The 15,379-nt window shown below is 43.1% G+C and overlaps 1 protein-coding gene across 4 annotated transcripts in view; it reads left to right on the forward strand.

Annotated features, from left to right (window-relative positions):
- Window positions 1-15,379, forward strand: part of elmo1 (engulfment and cell motility 1 (ced-12 homolog, C. elegans)) — a 93,146-nt gene that overhangs the window by 69,479 nt on the left and 8,288 nt on the right. For all 4 annotated transcript variants that reach the window (XM_035620103.2, XM_035620102.2, XM_035620104.2 and 1 more), the window contains 2 exons: window positions 11,239-11,402; window positions 14,418-14,530. In XM_035620103.2, coding sequence (XP_035475996.1) covers window positions 11,239-11,402; window positions 14,418-14,530 — 277 coding nt within the window. The remainder of the gene's footprint in view (window positions 1-11,238; window positions 11,403-14,417; window positions 14,531-15,379) is intronic.

Raw genomic sequence — 15,379 nt, forward strand, 5'->3', positions numbered from 1 at the left:
CTCCACACGGTGTCTCTCAGCCCTGGATGAGCTTCAACCAGTGTTTTAGCCAGAGGGGTCTGACACAGGATTAGAGTGAGGTCAGCCCCAGACTGTAGAACGGGAGTCTGTGAACTCCTGCCAGTACCTGATTTCATTTGTTTTGGACAGGACAATTCACTGTGCAACGGTATCCACTCAGTTTCCCTTTTATTAAACCCGGCTGTGTGCGATAGATTTACTTGCCAGGTAACCTACTAAATTAAAGTGTGCTGAATTCTTCTGTAGATGAATCGATGTAGCAGTTCTGAGAGATAGACGTTCATCAAGTAAAAAAAAAATATTGAAGAATTTTCTCATTCCAGCTTCTTAAATGTACAGATTTGCTGCTTTCCCCTGTTTTGTATTAGTGTAAATTGATCGTAGTGGAATCTGAAAATATCAAGTTTGGCCACATTTCACTATTTTCTGACAGTTTATCTATTCATCCCAAAAAGTGAATAGATGAATGATAGATTAAAAGAAATAGGTGGACATTTTGAAAAAAAAAGACTTCTTTTGCAGAGTTCGATTAGAGGATCAATGCGTCTCTTCAATAGGAAGGTGAAGCCAGGTGACTGTCAGCGTAGCTTAGCATAATGGCAAGAAGCGAGAGCAGCAGAAGTGGAAAAAGTCCACCTTCCAGCTCCTTTTAAAGCTCACGTTAACATGTCAATTTCTCTTCATCTTTTTTTTCTCATTTGTTTTATTCATTCAAAACCCAAAGTGCAAAAATGATCTTTTGTGTGTGTTTTTTATAGGAGAATGGTATCAGTCACTCTCGACAAGACAGCATCAACATGACTATTTCTCCAAAATGTCAAACTGTCTATTTGATCAACAGTGAAAAAAGTTAAATTGCAGCCCCTTTACTAGGGGTACTTCACACGAAAATGTCTGTTCTGCTGTTTTACATCGTCTTTCAAGGCCAATGCTGACAAAGTCGACTTTGGGATATTTGGGACTTCTTTACTCCACCTCCCCCAGTACAGCGCTTAGTTTCAAATGTCCTGATCACGAGTCATCTTTTGCTTATACTCTCCTTGGTATTTTTCAATTTTGCCGTAATAGTTTGTCTGCGTTCTCTTCCCTCAGACCCGCATATGGTGCCGATGGCCGAATGTCCCTCGATAGCTATTGCTATGCACTTTTGCAATCTGCATTTTTCACAAGACGTAATGTGCTCGGGTCTGAGAGCTCCGTTACAGGGGCTGCAGCCGATGGCTCAAAGCGATGCACATCGGGCCCACCGTGGTCCTCCACCACACCAATGTCCGATTCAGGGGATTCTGAGGGAGGGAGAAGATCGTCACCTCAATTATGGGGTGGGTGGAGTTGAGCTCGGAGCTGAGGATGAAGTCACAATTTAACGATACTGACCCCTAAATGGCGAGGCAAGTTCAATCTAAAAAAAACAACATGCAGTCTCTATTCATCCTTGTCCTGTAAAAGGCGCCCTTGAGCAAGAACCCTTGAACTGGGTAAGTCACTATGGGTGAGCACTTCAGCTGAATGAAGCAAGCGCACATGCAAAAGCAAAAGCCTTTTTTTTTTGGTGTTTGACATTATTTTTCTGGCCCAGGGTGACACGGGGGAGAGTAGATAATCTCCGTTGTTCAGCCATGTTGACGACTGACGTGTCCCCTAGTCACATGACACTCTGCAGAGCCCCCGACAACTGCAGCCGAGCTGACCCTCTCATCAACCCACATGGATCCGTTTTTATTTATTCACTGCTTAAGAATATTTAGATATGGTGTCTGGTCTTTATTCCAGTTTGACTCAAGGCTGCCTCACTGCAAGTCAATTAAGGACGCTTAATGCAAATCAATGCAAATGATTTCTAGCACTGCTCTTTAGCGAACGGGGCCTTCCCTCCACTTTGCCAGGAGGTTTAACATGCACGCATACATGATTAATGAAATGGCCGCTGGTGCGTCCAGTCAGAAGTGATGTGACAATAATAAATGTGTGCGCAGGTGCAAAAGGTTTTGGGTGGGTTTATGTCATGTGTGGATTCCCAGGAAGCAGCTTGGGACCGTTGGTGAAAACGCTGCACACGCTGCCATATGCCAACAACCACGGCTGCTGCTGTCGTGCTTTGCGTGAAATGGCACATGTATGACTCGTTAAACACGCCCCACCCCCACTCCTCTCCTCTCCTTTCCTGCAATGAGACCTGCTGTTTTTTTGTTTTTTTATTCCACACTGGTTTAATTTACCTCGCACACTGTCCAAATCATTCCATAGCTCCATCCTTCCCTTATTCTGTTATGTCTCCTTCTTTTTGTCTTATCTTTCTCCGTCATGCTTGTCTCTCGACCCCCCTCCACCTCTATTGTTGAATTCAGACAGGCTATTTATATCTCTCTGCCTGGCTGCCTCACACTCCCACTCCCTTAACAAGGTTTGCTTTATGTAAAAACATAAAGCAAACCTTGTTGTTTTGTTTCTACACATGTTTTATCTGCACTAGGAGGGTGCGTGGATGTGTGGTTTGTATGCCAGTGTGTAGCAAGAGCAGAGTGGTGGATGCCAAGCTTTGTATCCGTGCAGGGACCTCTTTTTTTTCATGACTTTGTCTGTGTGTGTGTGTGTGTGTGTGTGTGTGTGTGTGTGTGCGTGTGCGTGCGTGCGTGTGCGTGTGTGTGCGCGCGCCCAAAGGGGGATCTCTGATCTCAGGCAGCGTTTGCTCACTCACACTGACAACGCCAAGTCTAAGCTTACTAATCAGACCAGGGAGATCATCGGCCATTAGCATCAAACCATCAGAGTTGCATGAGCAGAGATGCAGAACTAACATCCTGCTTTGTTGTTGTGTCATCACCACAGCAGCTCCCTGGAAATCAGCAGGGGAAAATTTTTTTTTGTAAATCTTATCTATTCATTTATATATGTCGTTTCTTCGTTAATAAGTGAGCGAGCACTGTGTGTGTCCGTGTGTGCATAATCCTTTTTCTGCACAGTTCACAATAATAATTTTGATTCCATACAGACAATTAAAGGTCTCCACAAAGGCTCTTGTTTGTGGGTGCATGTTCGGAAATGCCTGCTGTACGTAATAGACGTACACAGACGTCTATCACTCAGAAACTCTGTTGATGTTTCTCGGTGGCCCACCTTCCTCCATCAACAACAAAAAGAAGAGCTAGCCTTGGTCATATTTACAATTAAACTCTGGACTGATTAGTCAGAATACTTTCTTTTTTTTATCTACTATTCTTGTTGTCTGTGATATTTTCCGCCTTGTATGAGATTTTATTACTCCAGTCCTAGTAGGATCAGAGAGAACAATCCCTGAAACCCATTGCACATTGTGGATATCAATGTATTTCCACTGCAAAACATAGTGGAAAATGCTGCAGTTCTTTCCGTAGGCATAATGGCCTCACTCTTTGCAATGGCAAACTTTTCATTACTGGTGTAAAAGCCCTGCAACTGGCAGAAATGGATGATGTTTGCATATTTAATTGGGAAGTTGAATGAATTAATTTCAACTTCAATCAGATCCAAAAGTGCATTAAAAACAGATTTTACTTCTCTCTTTTTTTCCAGATAGTATGATGCATTTATCTGTAGCCTCTGGGACGTTGCTTGTCCCCGGTGAGCGTTATTTCATTTAATGCAATAATACCTGTTTTGATGCCCTTGAAAAAATGTGTAATCACAACCAATTTGCTCATCCCTCCCGGGACAATTAATGCAGAATGTTCATTTTTCTCCCCCTGCAACGACTGTGTCATAATAAAACACTCATCAATGCAAATTCTGTGCACAAGCCAAGGTCGAGACTTGGCTTTCATCAGCATTTCTTGATAAACTTGCTCTAAGTGGCGATTTCCCAGGCGGATTTGCTCTCCAGTCATCCACGTGGAGCGTGCTGCAGCTCACGTGAGGCTGGTCATTGAAAAAGGAGCTCCTCTGACATTTTGTCTGGGCGTGCAACGCTGGCAGCACTGGTCCTCTAAGTTTGGCAACAACAACAGCTGGCACTGATGTGCATCACTCGTGCAGAAGGAGGAAGAGGATGGATAGGCATCCTCAGACGGGTTTTGAGTGTGTGTACATGGGAATATTGGGAATTTACATGGAATGGTCACCAGTAGTGTTGTGTTGGTTTTGTGTGTTGGTGCATGTGCATTACGCATGTATAAGACAAATCATATTAGTGTATTTGCAGGATCAGTATGTACGTTGCAAGCTTGTGTATCCACCTTGTCTACACTGCAGTATGTGCTGTTCCATGTGGTGCACTGGTGCCGTTAAACAGGTCCCTGAGGCTTTCACTAGGAGAGAGAAAGAGCTGCTTTTCACAGCACTATTGAGTTACATTTACCCCGTATACCGCTCCATTTTATTTTATTGAAATATCCAGGTACAGTGACTTACGTTGGCGCTGCGGAGGGTAGAAGCATAATTGAAATTTTAATGGGGGAAAGTGGAGCCTCTCCACTTGATCTCTGCAGACTTGACACAGAGCTGTGACAGGGTTGTCAGGAGAGTCTGACAAAAAGCAGAATATACTAAATGTAATCTGGGATACTGGCTGATACTGGCAGAATTCATTGGTCTTCACCCTCTTTGTACTGACACCGTGACAGCCTCCTGTTTGCCATTAACATTAATATGGAACATCAACCAGACAAAGAATTACAAAGATGTGACACAATGCTATGAAACTGGATACCAGCATTATTAAGGCTGCAGCTAAAAAAAAATTCTTGCCCGGTATATTTTTATCCTGAGCCCAAGGTGATTTCCTTTGTCAGGTTTTTACATTTTGTTTGCTGATCGATTTTCTACAGAGGAGTATTAGGGCAAGGAATGAGTTGAAAAAAAAGATGAGACAAGGAAGATTCTTTTACATTTTGAGAATAAAGTGGAAATGTTGAGAATTATGGCAAACTACAAGAATGAGAATAAAGTCAACTCCTGTGGTCCATCAGATCCAGTTAGAAGAGAAACTGTGATCCATCTTTCCAAGTTTATGTGGTTTCTCCTTATACAGTTTTTGTCTCAATACTGATTACCACACTGTGCTTATGTGCTGAGAGAGAGCAAAAGTATGCACACATTTTTGTGGTTTGACATTTTTGTGGTTTGATATATTCTTAAAAGTTTTTCTTCAATCTTGAAATCACAATTCATTTTCGACATTTCAACTTTATTCTCGAAATAAAAAAATAGGAAAGAATCTTCCTCTTGTTCTTTTTTCTTATGCAATGCCCTAATATGTATAATATGTACATGAATAAACTAATGATCTCAGTGATGCGGAAGAATGACCAGTTGTGGTCAACACCATTTCACAACTGTTCATGCGTTGTCACACCAGAGGTGAAGGCGGCTTCACCATCTGAATACTGATGAAGTTTGCCCCGTGTCGTTGGCTTGGTGGCATCTGATCTGAGTTGCTCACAATTATTGTTTCTATAACCATCACGTCCATGACACCCACAGCAGCTGACACGCACAGCGGCAGGTCGCACTGTTGTTTCAGCTCCAGCTTTTTGTTGTTGTTGGCCAAACCAATAGGACGCGTTTGAAGAGCGACACTGTGTTGTGACCTGGTGTGTGCGAGCACCCGTCAGACGGAGCTCTGTGTCTTATTGGGCCTCCCCGCACGTCCTCCCGCACAGACCACGGGGGAGATGGATGGCAAAAACCAGCACAGTTGGCATTGTTGGCATAGATTAGTGTCACTTCTCTTTTATAAAAAGAGAAGCCAAGGAAACAATGTGTGTCTGCATACTGTGTGCCCAAATAAGAGTCCTTTTAACTTGTTAATACTTGAGCTGATCAAGAGTTGTGTTGTTTGTCAACTTGACAGTTTTAATAGCAATTTAACAGTGACAGCGGAGGCCTCGTCATAAGTTGAGAGTTGGAGTCAAAAATCTCTCACCACAAATTTGGTGAGCAAATGCATCTGCTTTTTTTTTTTTTTTTACTTCTAAATTGAGCCTCGTCTCCCGTTGTGCAGCGTGATAAGAGACGGGCATGCTTTCATGTCCATCTCCGTGCCATTGTTTTATTTTTAATGACATCACTGTCAAATTTGAAGAAGATAATAATTAATTGAACATGGGAAATGGATTCCCTGTATTTTCTTTTTGTCTGAATTTTTAAAAGCAGGCATCTGATAGTGTGTGTGTGTGTGTGTGTGTGTGTGTGTGTGTGTGTGTGTGTGTGTGTGTGTGCGTGCAAGCACACTGGTTTTTCCTACTTCAAAGCTTTAAAAGACGGGACACTGTTCCAGCACAGTCCCATTATCACCACGTCAGATTGACTTTTTGATTGCTTTCGGGGGGTATCAGCAAAGTCATTATTCTGTGATTACTGCCTTATTATTTGATCTCCCCCACCGCAGTCCTCCGGATTTCTCCACCCGGGTTTGAGTGGCAGATGAGCGTTTGACTGACAGCTGGTAAACGATGTCATTAGCATCCTCTTAGGTAAATGGAGCAGCGGCGACAGTCGATTGGTCGCCAAGAAGGGCACGGTAATTTGTTACTGCTGACACGTTGTCAATGATGGATGGTGGGGCGACTCCGGGAGAAAGGAACTACTCGACTGTCCCGTTTGAGCAGAAACTGAACGGGAAGAGAGGAAGAGTGTGAGGATGAGTGGTGGGGCAGCTGAGTCGGTGCGGCCATCTCTTCATTACTGTACATGTGCTATACTGCTCATGGGACAGCGTTTAATCACTTTGCTCTGCCTCCTAACTTCCCTGCGAAGGAGCGACGAGAAAGAATGATGGCCTGTTTTCTGCAGGAGATTTGGGAGCGTGAGAGAGAGACAGAAGTAAAAGGTGGATAAGAAGGAACCAATCAGTCTTGGATCAACAAGAATAGAAAGACGAGCACGAGATGAACAATTCTGCTCTTTGATCGTTCAGAGTGAAGCTGAGTGCAGAACTGAACTTCAATTCATCCTGAGAGTGAGCTCATGAGCTCAGCCTGCAAAGTTTTGCTTCAGTGCTGACATCATCTCACCTCTACCAAGGTGCCCACCGAGCAATTAGCGCGTGAAAAAGAGGGATGAACATAAAATATTCATAATGCCCACCGCCTCGCCGTGAAAGGACCATGTGTTCGTTTTAAATGTGATGAATATTCACAGTGTTAATTAGCATGAGTGCAGCCGCATGGGCCAACAGAATTGTTTTCCTGCCAGAGACATGACTGCGAACAGGGCATATTAATGAACGCTCCCCAGGGACGGCGCTGCTGAAAACACCAGGGCTGCATGGCGGTCGGTCTCTGGAGATCAGGATTAGGTTGGAGAGAAAGCTGCAGGTGACCGATGAGATCTGCCTTCCGAGGCTTTTCGGGCGATCAATGGCAGAATTTGTTGTTGAGTACAATCTGCCCTCCTCACTGCACTTTAAATCATAGCTAACTCAGAGCTCATCAAAGCTCCGTCTCAGTGTTTCAAGTGTAATTTTTTTTTATTTTCAAATAGCTTCTTAAAGGGAAAAATGTTCCTTCTCGACACACTGACAGACCATTTGTATTCTTAATGGGAAAATAAATTCATTTGAGGCTTAATTATCAGTATTATAAGTGTGTGTGCGTGCGTGCGTGCGTGCGAAATTTATGATGGGCAACTTTCGGGTGAAGCTGTGATTAAAAGTAGTGGACGGGAGTGATGGATCTCTCCCAGCTTGATTGCAAACTGTGGCTTCTTTCATTTGTCCGGGCAATTTTTCAGCTCAGAGGGAGGAGCAGCAGAGGCTGCTGCCCTAAAGGCCAATCCTGGGGGTTTTAAATCTGCCATTAGCTTGGACACCTGCTTCTCCCCATGAAAAAAGATGACTTTCAGGTTACAGAGGAGCTCGGACGAGGACAGAACACAGAAAACGGCCTTGCACATGGAGTAGCTGTTCAGCGGCGAGCGTTGAGCATAAATATGTGCCTAGACGAGGAAAGAATGGTCCGATGTCTGTATGGATGGATGGGTGAACAAGTACAAGGACGGAAAGGTACAGAAAGACAAAGGAGAATCTCTTGCTCACTCCACCGAGAATAGGGAGGGAAAGTGTTGACCGACGCCCTCTAGTGGCCACATTCTTACTCAGACGTTTCCATTTTTTGCCACGCTAAACATGACTACGCTTCCATGGGGGAAGGGACGAGGTAATGTTGGTCTTCTAGATAAGAAAAAGTCATAAATGATCCAGCTTTTTCTATGATTGTATTTGCATGCATTTAACTGCACACCTAGCTGTGAGCCACAGGACAGGTCAGTCCAGCTACTGGTTGGTTGACAATGCTCCTTTCCCTCCTCGTCTCATGTCTTTAATACATTATGACTGATACAATGCTGTCAGGGTTGGTGTAAGATTGATAATATGGTTGAAGTTTTGCATGCAGAGGGACTTTATCCAGGCCCAGAACAGAGCTTCTTCCTGACCGTTGCTGCTTGTGCTCAGTCTTTAATGTTCTGTATCGGCCTTAATGAGTGTTAGATGGGGCTCAGATTAGAGAAGACGTCATGTGCACTGGTGTGGGTCTGTGTCTAATTTTTAAATAAACCACAGTTTTACCAGATCAAAATCTAGACTCACTAAAATTGTCATTTCAAAGCTCAACTGTAGCATCGCAACTTCTCTTGTTAATAATGGTAAATATATTTCCCTATGACCTGACGCCCCTCTTTTCTGCCGTTGTCACTTTTTTTTTGCATGTTTTTTATTTTATTTTCCAAGGTCAAATGGTTTCCATTTGTTAAAAAAGTCGACTGTGATTGCAACCTCTGAACATATTTGCGTGTCAAAAGCTGTTCCTTGTGGTTTAAATTGTTTTTAAACAAGTTATGATTTAAGTCTTATTCCTCATTCCAGTATTATCTCTTCAGGGCTAAATCAATTAGGAATTCCTTTTATCTTGTGCTCTCACAAAGGCGCTTAGGCTGGATCACCTGTGTTGTTTTTTCATTGTTTTGTTCTGTTTTCTTTTGGGTTTTTTTAATTCTTGTTCAAGGTTTATGCTGGTCATTCATTCTTCATTTTCAGCAGCTGAAGTCTTCCATCTTTATTGCTCTCAGCCGCTGGCTTAGTCCGACCAGTGAGAGTCCAGAGGTTAACAAGATAATAAGTAATCTTCATGCAGTACACGCACAGAGCAAGAACAATATTGCATAAGTCTTTATTTGGGACCTTTGGCTCTCTGAGTTTTGGCATGGTTGTAAATAGTGCAGAACAGGAGAACACACCTATTATAAGGAAAGTCTATACACTTTTTTTTGCACATTTGCACAAGCGCGCGCACACACACACACACACAAACACAAAACCTCATCCTTATATAGTAGAGTCAACGTACTGTGAGGAAGTGAGTTTGCAGAGACTTGAAAAACTTGCGAGTCCTCGAGCATTTGATCAACAAGGCAAGCGCAGAGGAGAGGAAATGCAACAGAGAAAGAAATCAAAGAGAACAGAGGGGAAGACGGTCTATTTCCTTCTGTCACCTCAGTATGTTCTGAACCAGTGAATCAGCATTTCCCGGCCCAGAGGCAGCTGCTAACAAGGCTGATCCATTATCAGGGCTGCTTGTCACGCCTGCCACCACCCTCCCTGCAGTAACTGGAACAGCACTGCTCAGCTCCACAAAAGAAATGTCAAAAAGCCGTGTCAAGGTTATTCAAATATCAGATACAATGTGTAGCAGGATTTACAGGCCCACTCAAACCCAAGCTCGGTAAACTGCTCTTGGTGCTTCTGGGGCCGTTTGGTTGCGTTTGAACAATTTCAGCCCATTAGCAGTTACGTTCGCTCTCCGTCAAGTCTCTTGTGATCACTGCCTGACGCCCTCACAAATAACAAATCTGTCTTTGCCTTGTATTTGTGCTCAAATCCTAATAATGCAAAATGCAAATCACTTGTCGAGAGTGCAAAGCTGAAGGGAGGCAGCTGTCAGTGCAGATTTCAGGTTACGAGGCTCGTGTGTACGTGCCGTAGGTTGAGGAGATTTCAAATTCCTGTACTCCTCTGTATATTAAAAGTCATTGCTTTATTAACTGTGTAAAAAAAAAAATCAATGTTGCTGCTGACATGAAGCATCTTGAACTGGGTTTTAATTCCATTTTTCGCTTTAAGTACCATTGTGCCCTTGGCTTGTTTGGTCTCGTCTAGAGACGAGGGCTCAAAGACGTCAACTCGGCCTGAAAGCAATATTATTACAAGTATGTTCAGGTCACAGAAAGTCCAAAAATATGGGAAAAGAACTGGTACATCCAGTGAAAACATTTTTGATGTGTGCTAGATCAACAAAATATGACAGAAAGCTAGAAAAGAGAAGAGGCTCGTCCTCAGAGAATCACAATTTATTAGCCTTAATAGCTATTTCTACTCGATTGGAGTAGCTGTTCTGTAGTAATTGATGCTTCCAACGACTTCAAACTTACCTTGTATTTCTAGCTTTTATGAGAGACAAACGTACAAATACCCTCTTCAGTTTTCATTAGTTGGTTAATACTATTTCTATTTCATCTGCATAAATGTGAGATGATGCAGGGTTTTCTGTTGTTTGTGGTCTGTGTTAGTTGAGCGGATTGATAATGTGATAATGATATGATAATGTTCACTGCATCAGTTCCGAAATGTGTGCGTATCTGTGGCTAAGCATTTGCATGTCCAACTGAGGAGAGTGTGCGTAGACTTTAATTATCTCCTGACAGTAATGCAAATGCACCGGGCTAATTGATCTGGATACGCATGATGTGTTTTATGTGCTGTTGTCGAACGCTTTCTCATCCCATTGTTAACTCCGTTGATCACAGAGACCCCTCGAGTGGGAGTGATGACTTGGAACATCACTCATGTCGTGCTTCTGCAGCCAGACTAATGGTATTAGCTTGCTGGGGTATTATAAGAAAGTTCTGTCATGCATTTCACTTACGCTTGATCCTTGGGTGAACAGTTGAGGAGCCACTGATGAATTATTCTGCTTTGCTCTTTTCCTCTCAAGGCTCCGGTTCTTGGAGAAAAAAAAAAATCCACATCATTAATCCTGTCTGGAACGGAACAGATGCTTTTATGCTTCCCTGACCCGCAAAAATAGGGAGGGGGTGGTTACTTTAGACTTCATGATTGTACTTTTAATATCTACGCCTGATACAAAAACACACTTTCCACACCTCTAGATCTACTTTCTACATTTCTACCTCTCCGGCATCCATGAGAATCCCGCTCATCGTGCCCTCTTCTGTTCTGCTCTGCAGGTAATGCAGGTGGTGAGGGAGCAGATCATGCGAGCGCTGACTCTCAAGCCTAATTCCCTGGACCAGTTCAAGAGTCGCCTGCAGAATCTGAGCTACACAGAGATCCTGAAGATACGCCAGTCCGAGAGAATGAATCAGGAAGACTTCCAGTCCCGCCCGATCCTGTGAGTCAACCAACCAGTGGCCAGTAGGATGGTGTAATCGAGTAAAATTAAAAGAATTAAAATAAAGAATGAGCCTCCACATTTATCAGAGGTTTATACTGGTAGCCTCAGTGGTCCCGCAGCTAGAAGAGCAGCCTAGATGGGAACAGAATTCTTGACCAAATCTGAATAATATTTCCCAGAATTGTATTGATACTTTCTGTGGGTCTGACAGCTTTGTTTAGAGGAAAGGCCATTCTGAATATAAGGAAATACAAATTCCGTTCAGTCGGACGAACTGATCAGTGATATTCCAGCCAATCAGTCGTTTTCCTTCTCATTCACCTGATCAAGTCTGACGCTGAAATTAGGAATTAATTTCCATTTACAAAAAACAAACATGATCATTAATATGCTACAAAATGTCCTTCTTTTTTTCTCCTTCCATTTGTCAAATGCCAGCTACTGGCCCAATGCAGGTTGCACCTGTGTTTTCTTCTCCCGGTTGAAAAATTTGCATTAAATTCAAATTGTCTGCAAATGGCATTCACAGTGAATACTCGCTTAACAACCCTCCAGCTCATTAAGCATGGAGAGCGTCTCTGTAGTAGATCATTCTCTGACTGATCATGGATGCAGTCTCTGTAATGGAGAACATTGCTTTGTCTTGCCTCTATTTAATGGAGTAGCAAGCACTATTGAGAAATTGTTTCACATAAAGAGCTTGTCCCTTTGAAAAGTAATCAATGCCGAGCCAAGGGCTTATTGAATCAATATTGGAAGGGTAGAGACCAAACTTTTGCAGTCAATTATTCCCAGCGGTGAAAGCGGAAAATTGAAGGAAGTTGAGGAAAACTGTACCACAAAAAACTTTTTGGTATAACTCCATAGTTATCCAAGTCAAATTTAGAATTGGGTTACAATTACAATTACTTTTTATTGTGCAGAGCATAATGGATGAAAGTAACTCTCTTTCGTTAACTATGAAAACTATTAATAAGAATAAGATGTTCACACCCAGTCTGTGGAGAAAAAGCAATAGCTAATTGAAATCTAATCAGACGCTGAAATGAAAAGTCACATTTAACGTTTTGATCACAGAATAACTGTTGGGAAGCACCGACGATCACAGACTGATGAGTCTCTCCTCGGCAGTATGAGACGACCCGAGGGTGGAATTTTCCTCTGATCGATACATTGCAGTCATGACTTGTAAACATAATGAGCACAGCGTGTCAGACTGCTGATTTAAAGGAGCTCTGTGTTACCTGCTACAACTGCTGCCAATTATTGTAGGGAATGGCCTCAGAGAGCAAAAGCAGGTGAATAGGAGCCGTTTTAGCTTCAGAGCAAAGCTGAAGAATTGTTAAATGTCATTTTGATTCCTGTTGAAAGGAGTTTGATGTGTTTTGTTTGTGTAAGTTTTTATTTTTGTACCCTAATTTGCTTACACCAAAAAAGTCAAATCTGCCATCATATAATATATATTTAAAATAATCCTACTGCAGGTCAGAACTGCTGAGGATACACTTGGAGGAAAAGTTAATTCACAGCTTAATTTTAATGCAGCCCCTAGAAAATTAGGATGAAAAGTGGTTTGACTTGATTCATTATTGATTCCCTTCTCCATTAGCGCTTGGCAATATTTCACTGTTGTATTGTGATGGTAGTGTACAGTACATTCCCTCAAGGGTTAAATGGGTTTTTGTGCCTCACTTCCAAAATCAGACCAGAATGCTTCTTTTTTCCAGAGGTTTGCCAGTGCAACACCTCAGACCTTTAATTCAGTTGTTTATGATTTTCCTGCGTTTGGTATTAATTAGTATAAAATTGCAACGGGACCTCCTTCCTATAAGAATAGAGAGCAGCAGGACCATCGTCTCACCTGTGTCTCGCCCAGTCAGAAGGATGGCATGCGAGACGAGAAAGTCGAGCTCTCATCCATCTTCCCGTGCGATGAGCCACGCCTTCCCAGCTAGCTGTTTCCTTAGAGATGTCAGAGTGAGTGTTCAACCACAGATCAATGTAATGGCTGGAGTCACTGATGAGGCAAACACAGAGACAGGGAGGGCGAGCACGGAGACGGATGAAGGGAGACGAGTGCCCGATGAGCCTGGCGGAGGGGGGGAAATGAAGGAAGGACAGAAATGTGATCATGAACATTAGCAACAGGAAAATGTATATCCTGGGTTAGAAATGCAAATTTCTCATAGGAATATAGCCATGAACTCTGTTCACAGAAAACTCATTACCCTCATTGGGTAACCTAAGATGAAAAAAAAGAAAAAAGATCCATTTTAGGAGCTGTGCTCTTTCTGAACACAGAAGAAGTGCTCCTAAAGATTATAGATTATGGAGGGTTCCTCCAGGAACTTCATACTATGCTCACTCAAAACATCTAAAGTGTCATTTTAAGTTCTCTGACTACATAATTGGATATTTGAGTCTCATATGCAAAGGTTTTCCTGAAGCACCTCAAATATATTTTTGACTTCCTCGCGTACACTATTGGATATTCAAGGTACTTCTAGTTTTTTGTAATGTACTAGACCCACAATCCTGCCAAAACCTGTGAGACAAAGAATGTAAATTGGAAGAGGAATGACTCGAGAAAAAGACAGGGCGCAGCACTGCTGGTAGATAATATTCATAATTCATTCTGACTAGTGTTGTATGGCTCGCATTCATATGCAAAACAGACTGACATACATGTAGCTGCATGAATAAATGGGTGATCTAATCAGAAGCTGCAGCAGCGCAGTATTCCACTGATCAGCCTTTTGGGACGCTGTATGACATGTTTCTGAGTGTGTGCACTCATGTGTGCAAGTGTGCTTCTTATTCATGTTCCTTGCTGACGGTCACAAACAGATGAATGTTGTTCCTCGTCAGAAAACGAGGGTAAATGTAACAGAACTCACTTCCGGGGCCGTTGAGCTTTGTGTCGCTCACTGTTGACTGCTCTGCCACACTGTGCCTTTGACGGGCATGATTTGCATAACTTAGACCCAATGAGGTGCGCTTGTCTATCCGCAGGGAGCTGAGGGAGAAAATCCAGCCGGAGATCATGGAGCTGATCAAACAGCAGAGGCTCAACAGGCTGTGTGACGGAACCTGCTTCAGGAAAATCAGTAGTCGCAGGAGGCAAGGTGAGCGGCGCAGCACTCAACAGCTGACGTGACACCGCCTCTCCCCCACGGATCACAAGCACACGTGTGTTGAAAGTGACATCTCCGCCCGCCTGTGTCCAAACAAACTCGTCTCTTCTAATTCTCTTCCCGTCTCGCTCTGTTTGTTCTTTATCCCTCCCCTCTGCTCCCCCACCCACTGTCATATTCCCTTTGCCATATCTAAAAAAGAACACCACAGGGGAACATTTTTATCACAGGAGATATTTGAAGCTGCTGTCACAATTTTTTCACACAAATTTTCGGGCTCTCAGCCTTTGAGGCACAGGCACGTGGAGACGCGTCCTCTCGGTTATTTCGGCAAATACATACGCAACACGTTTCTCTCCGTGTCCAGATGCACAGTCGCTCCGTCTTCCCTCCTCTTGCCCCTGCACACACTGATATGTGGCATGGAAGAAATCCACTTGTACTTGTCAAGAGAAACCCTAGCGACGGCTTCGCATGACAAAAGGAGCAGACATTGTGGAGACCTCGGTAAAAGTGTATTTTGCCATAATAATGTCAGACATTTTTTGCACATGGCAGATTGGTATTCTGAAATATATGGTAGATGCTCATATTTAAGTTCACGGACGACGTCTGTTTTGTGGACAGTGCCAGGCGCTGTTAAGCAAATTCTCATGACCACACGTACAATGCATCCCTTTGACTTCATTTAGTGGATGTATTTCTTCCTTGCGATACAAAGAGGAGAGAGGAAAAGGGATACAAAGGAAAAACTCAGCAGCCAGCCCAGATAAGGGCATGTTCATTCAGCCTAACGTCGTGTCTCACACTCGCTGCCAGCGGAGAGAAAGTGGGAGAGGA

Source organism: Scophthalmus maximus, chromosome 22 (assembly GCF_022379125.1).
Source record: "Scophthalmus maximus strain ysfricsl-2021 chromosome 22, ASM2237912v1, whole genome shotgun sequence".
Lineage (NCBI taxonomy): Eukaryota > Metazoa > Chordata > Actinopteri > Pleuronectiformes > Scophthalmidae > Scophthalmus > Scophthalmus maximus.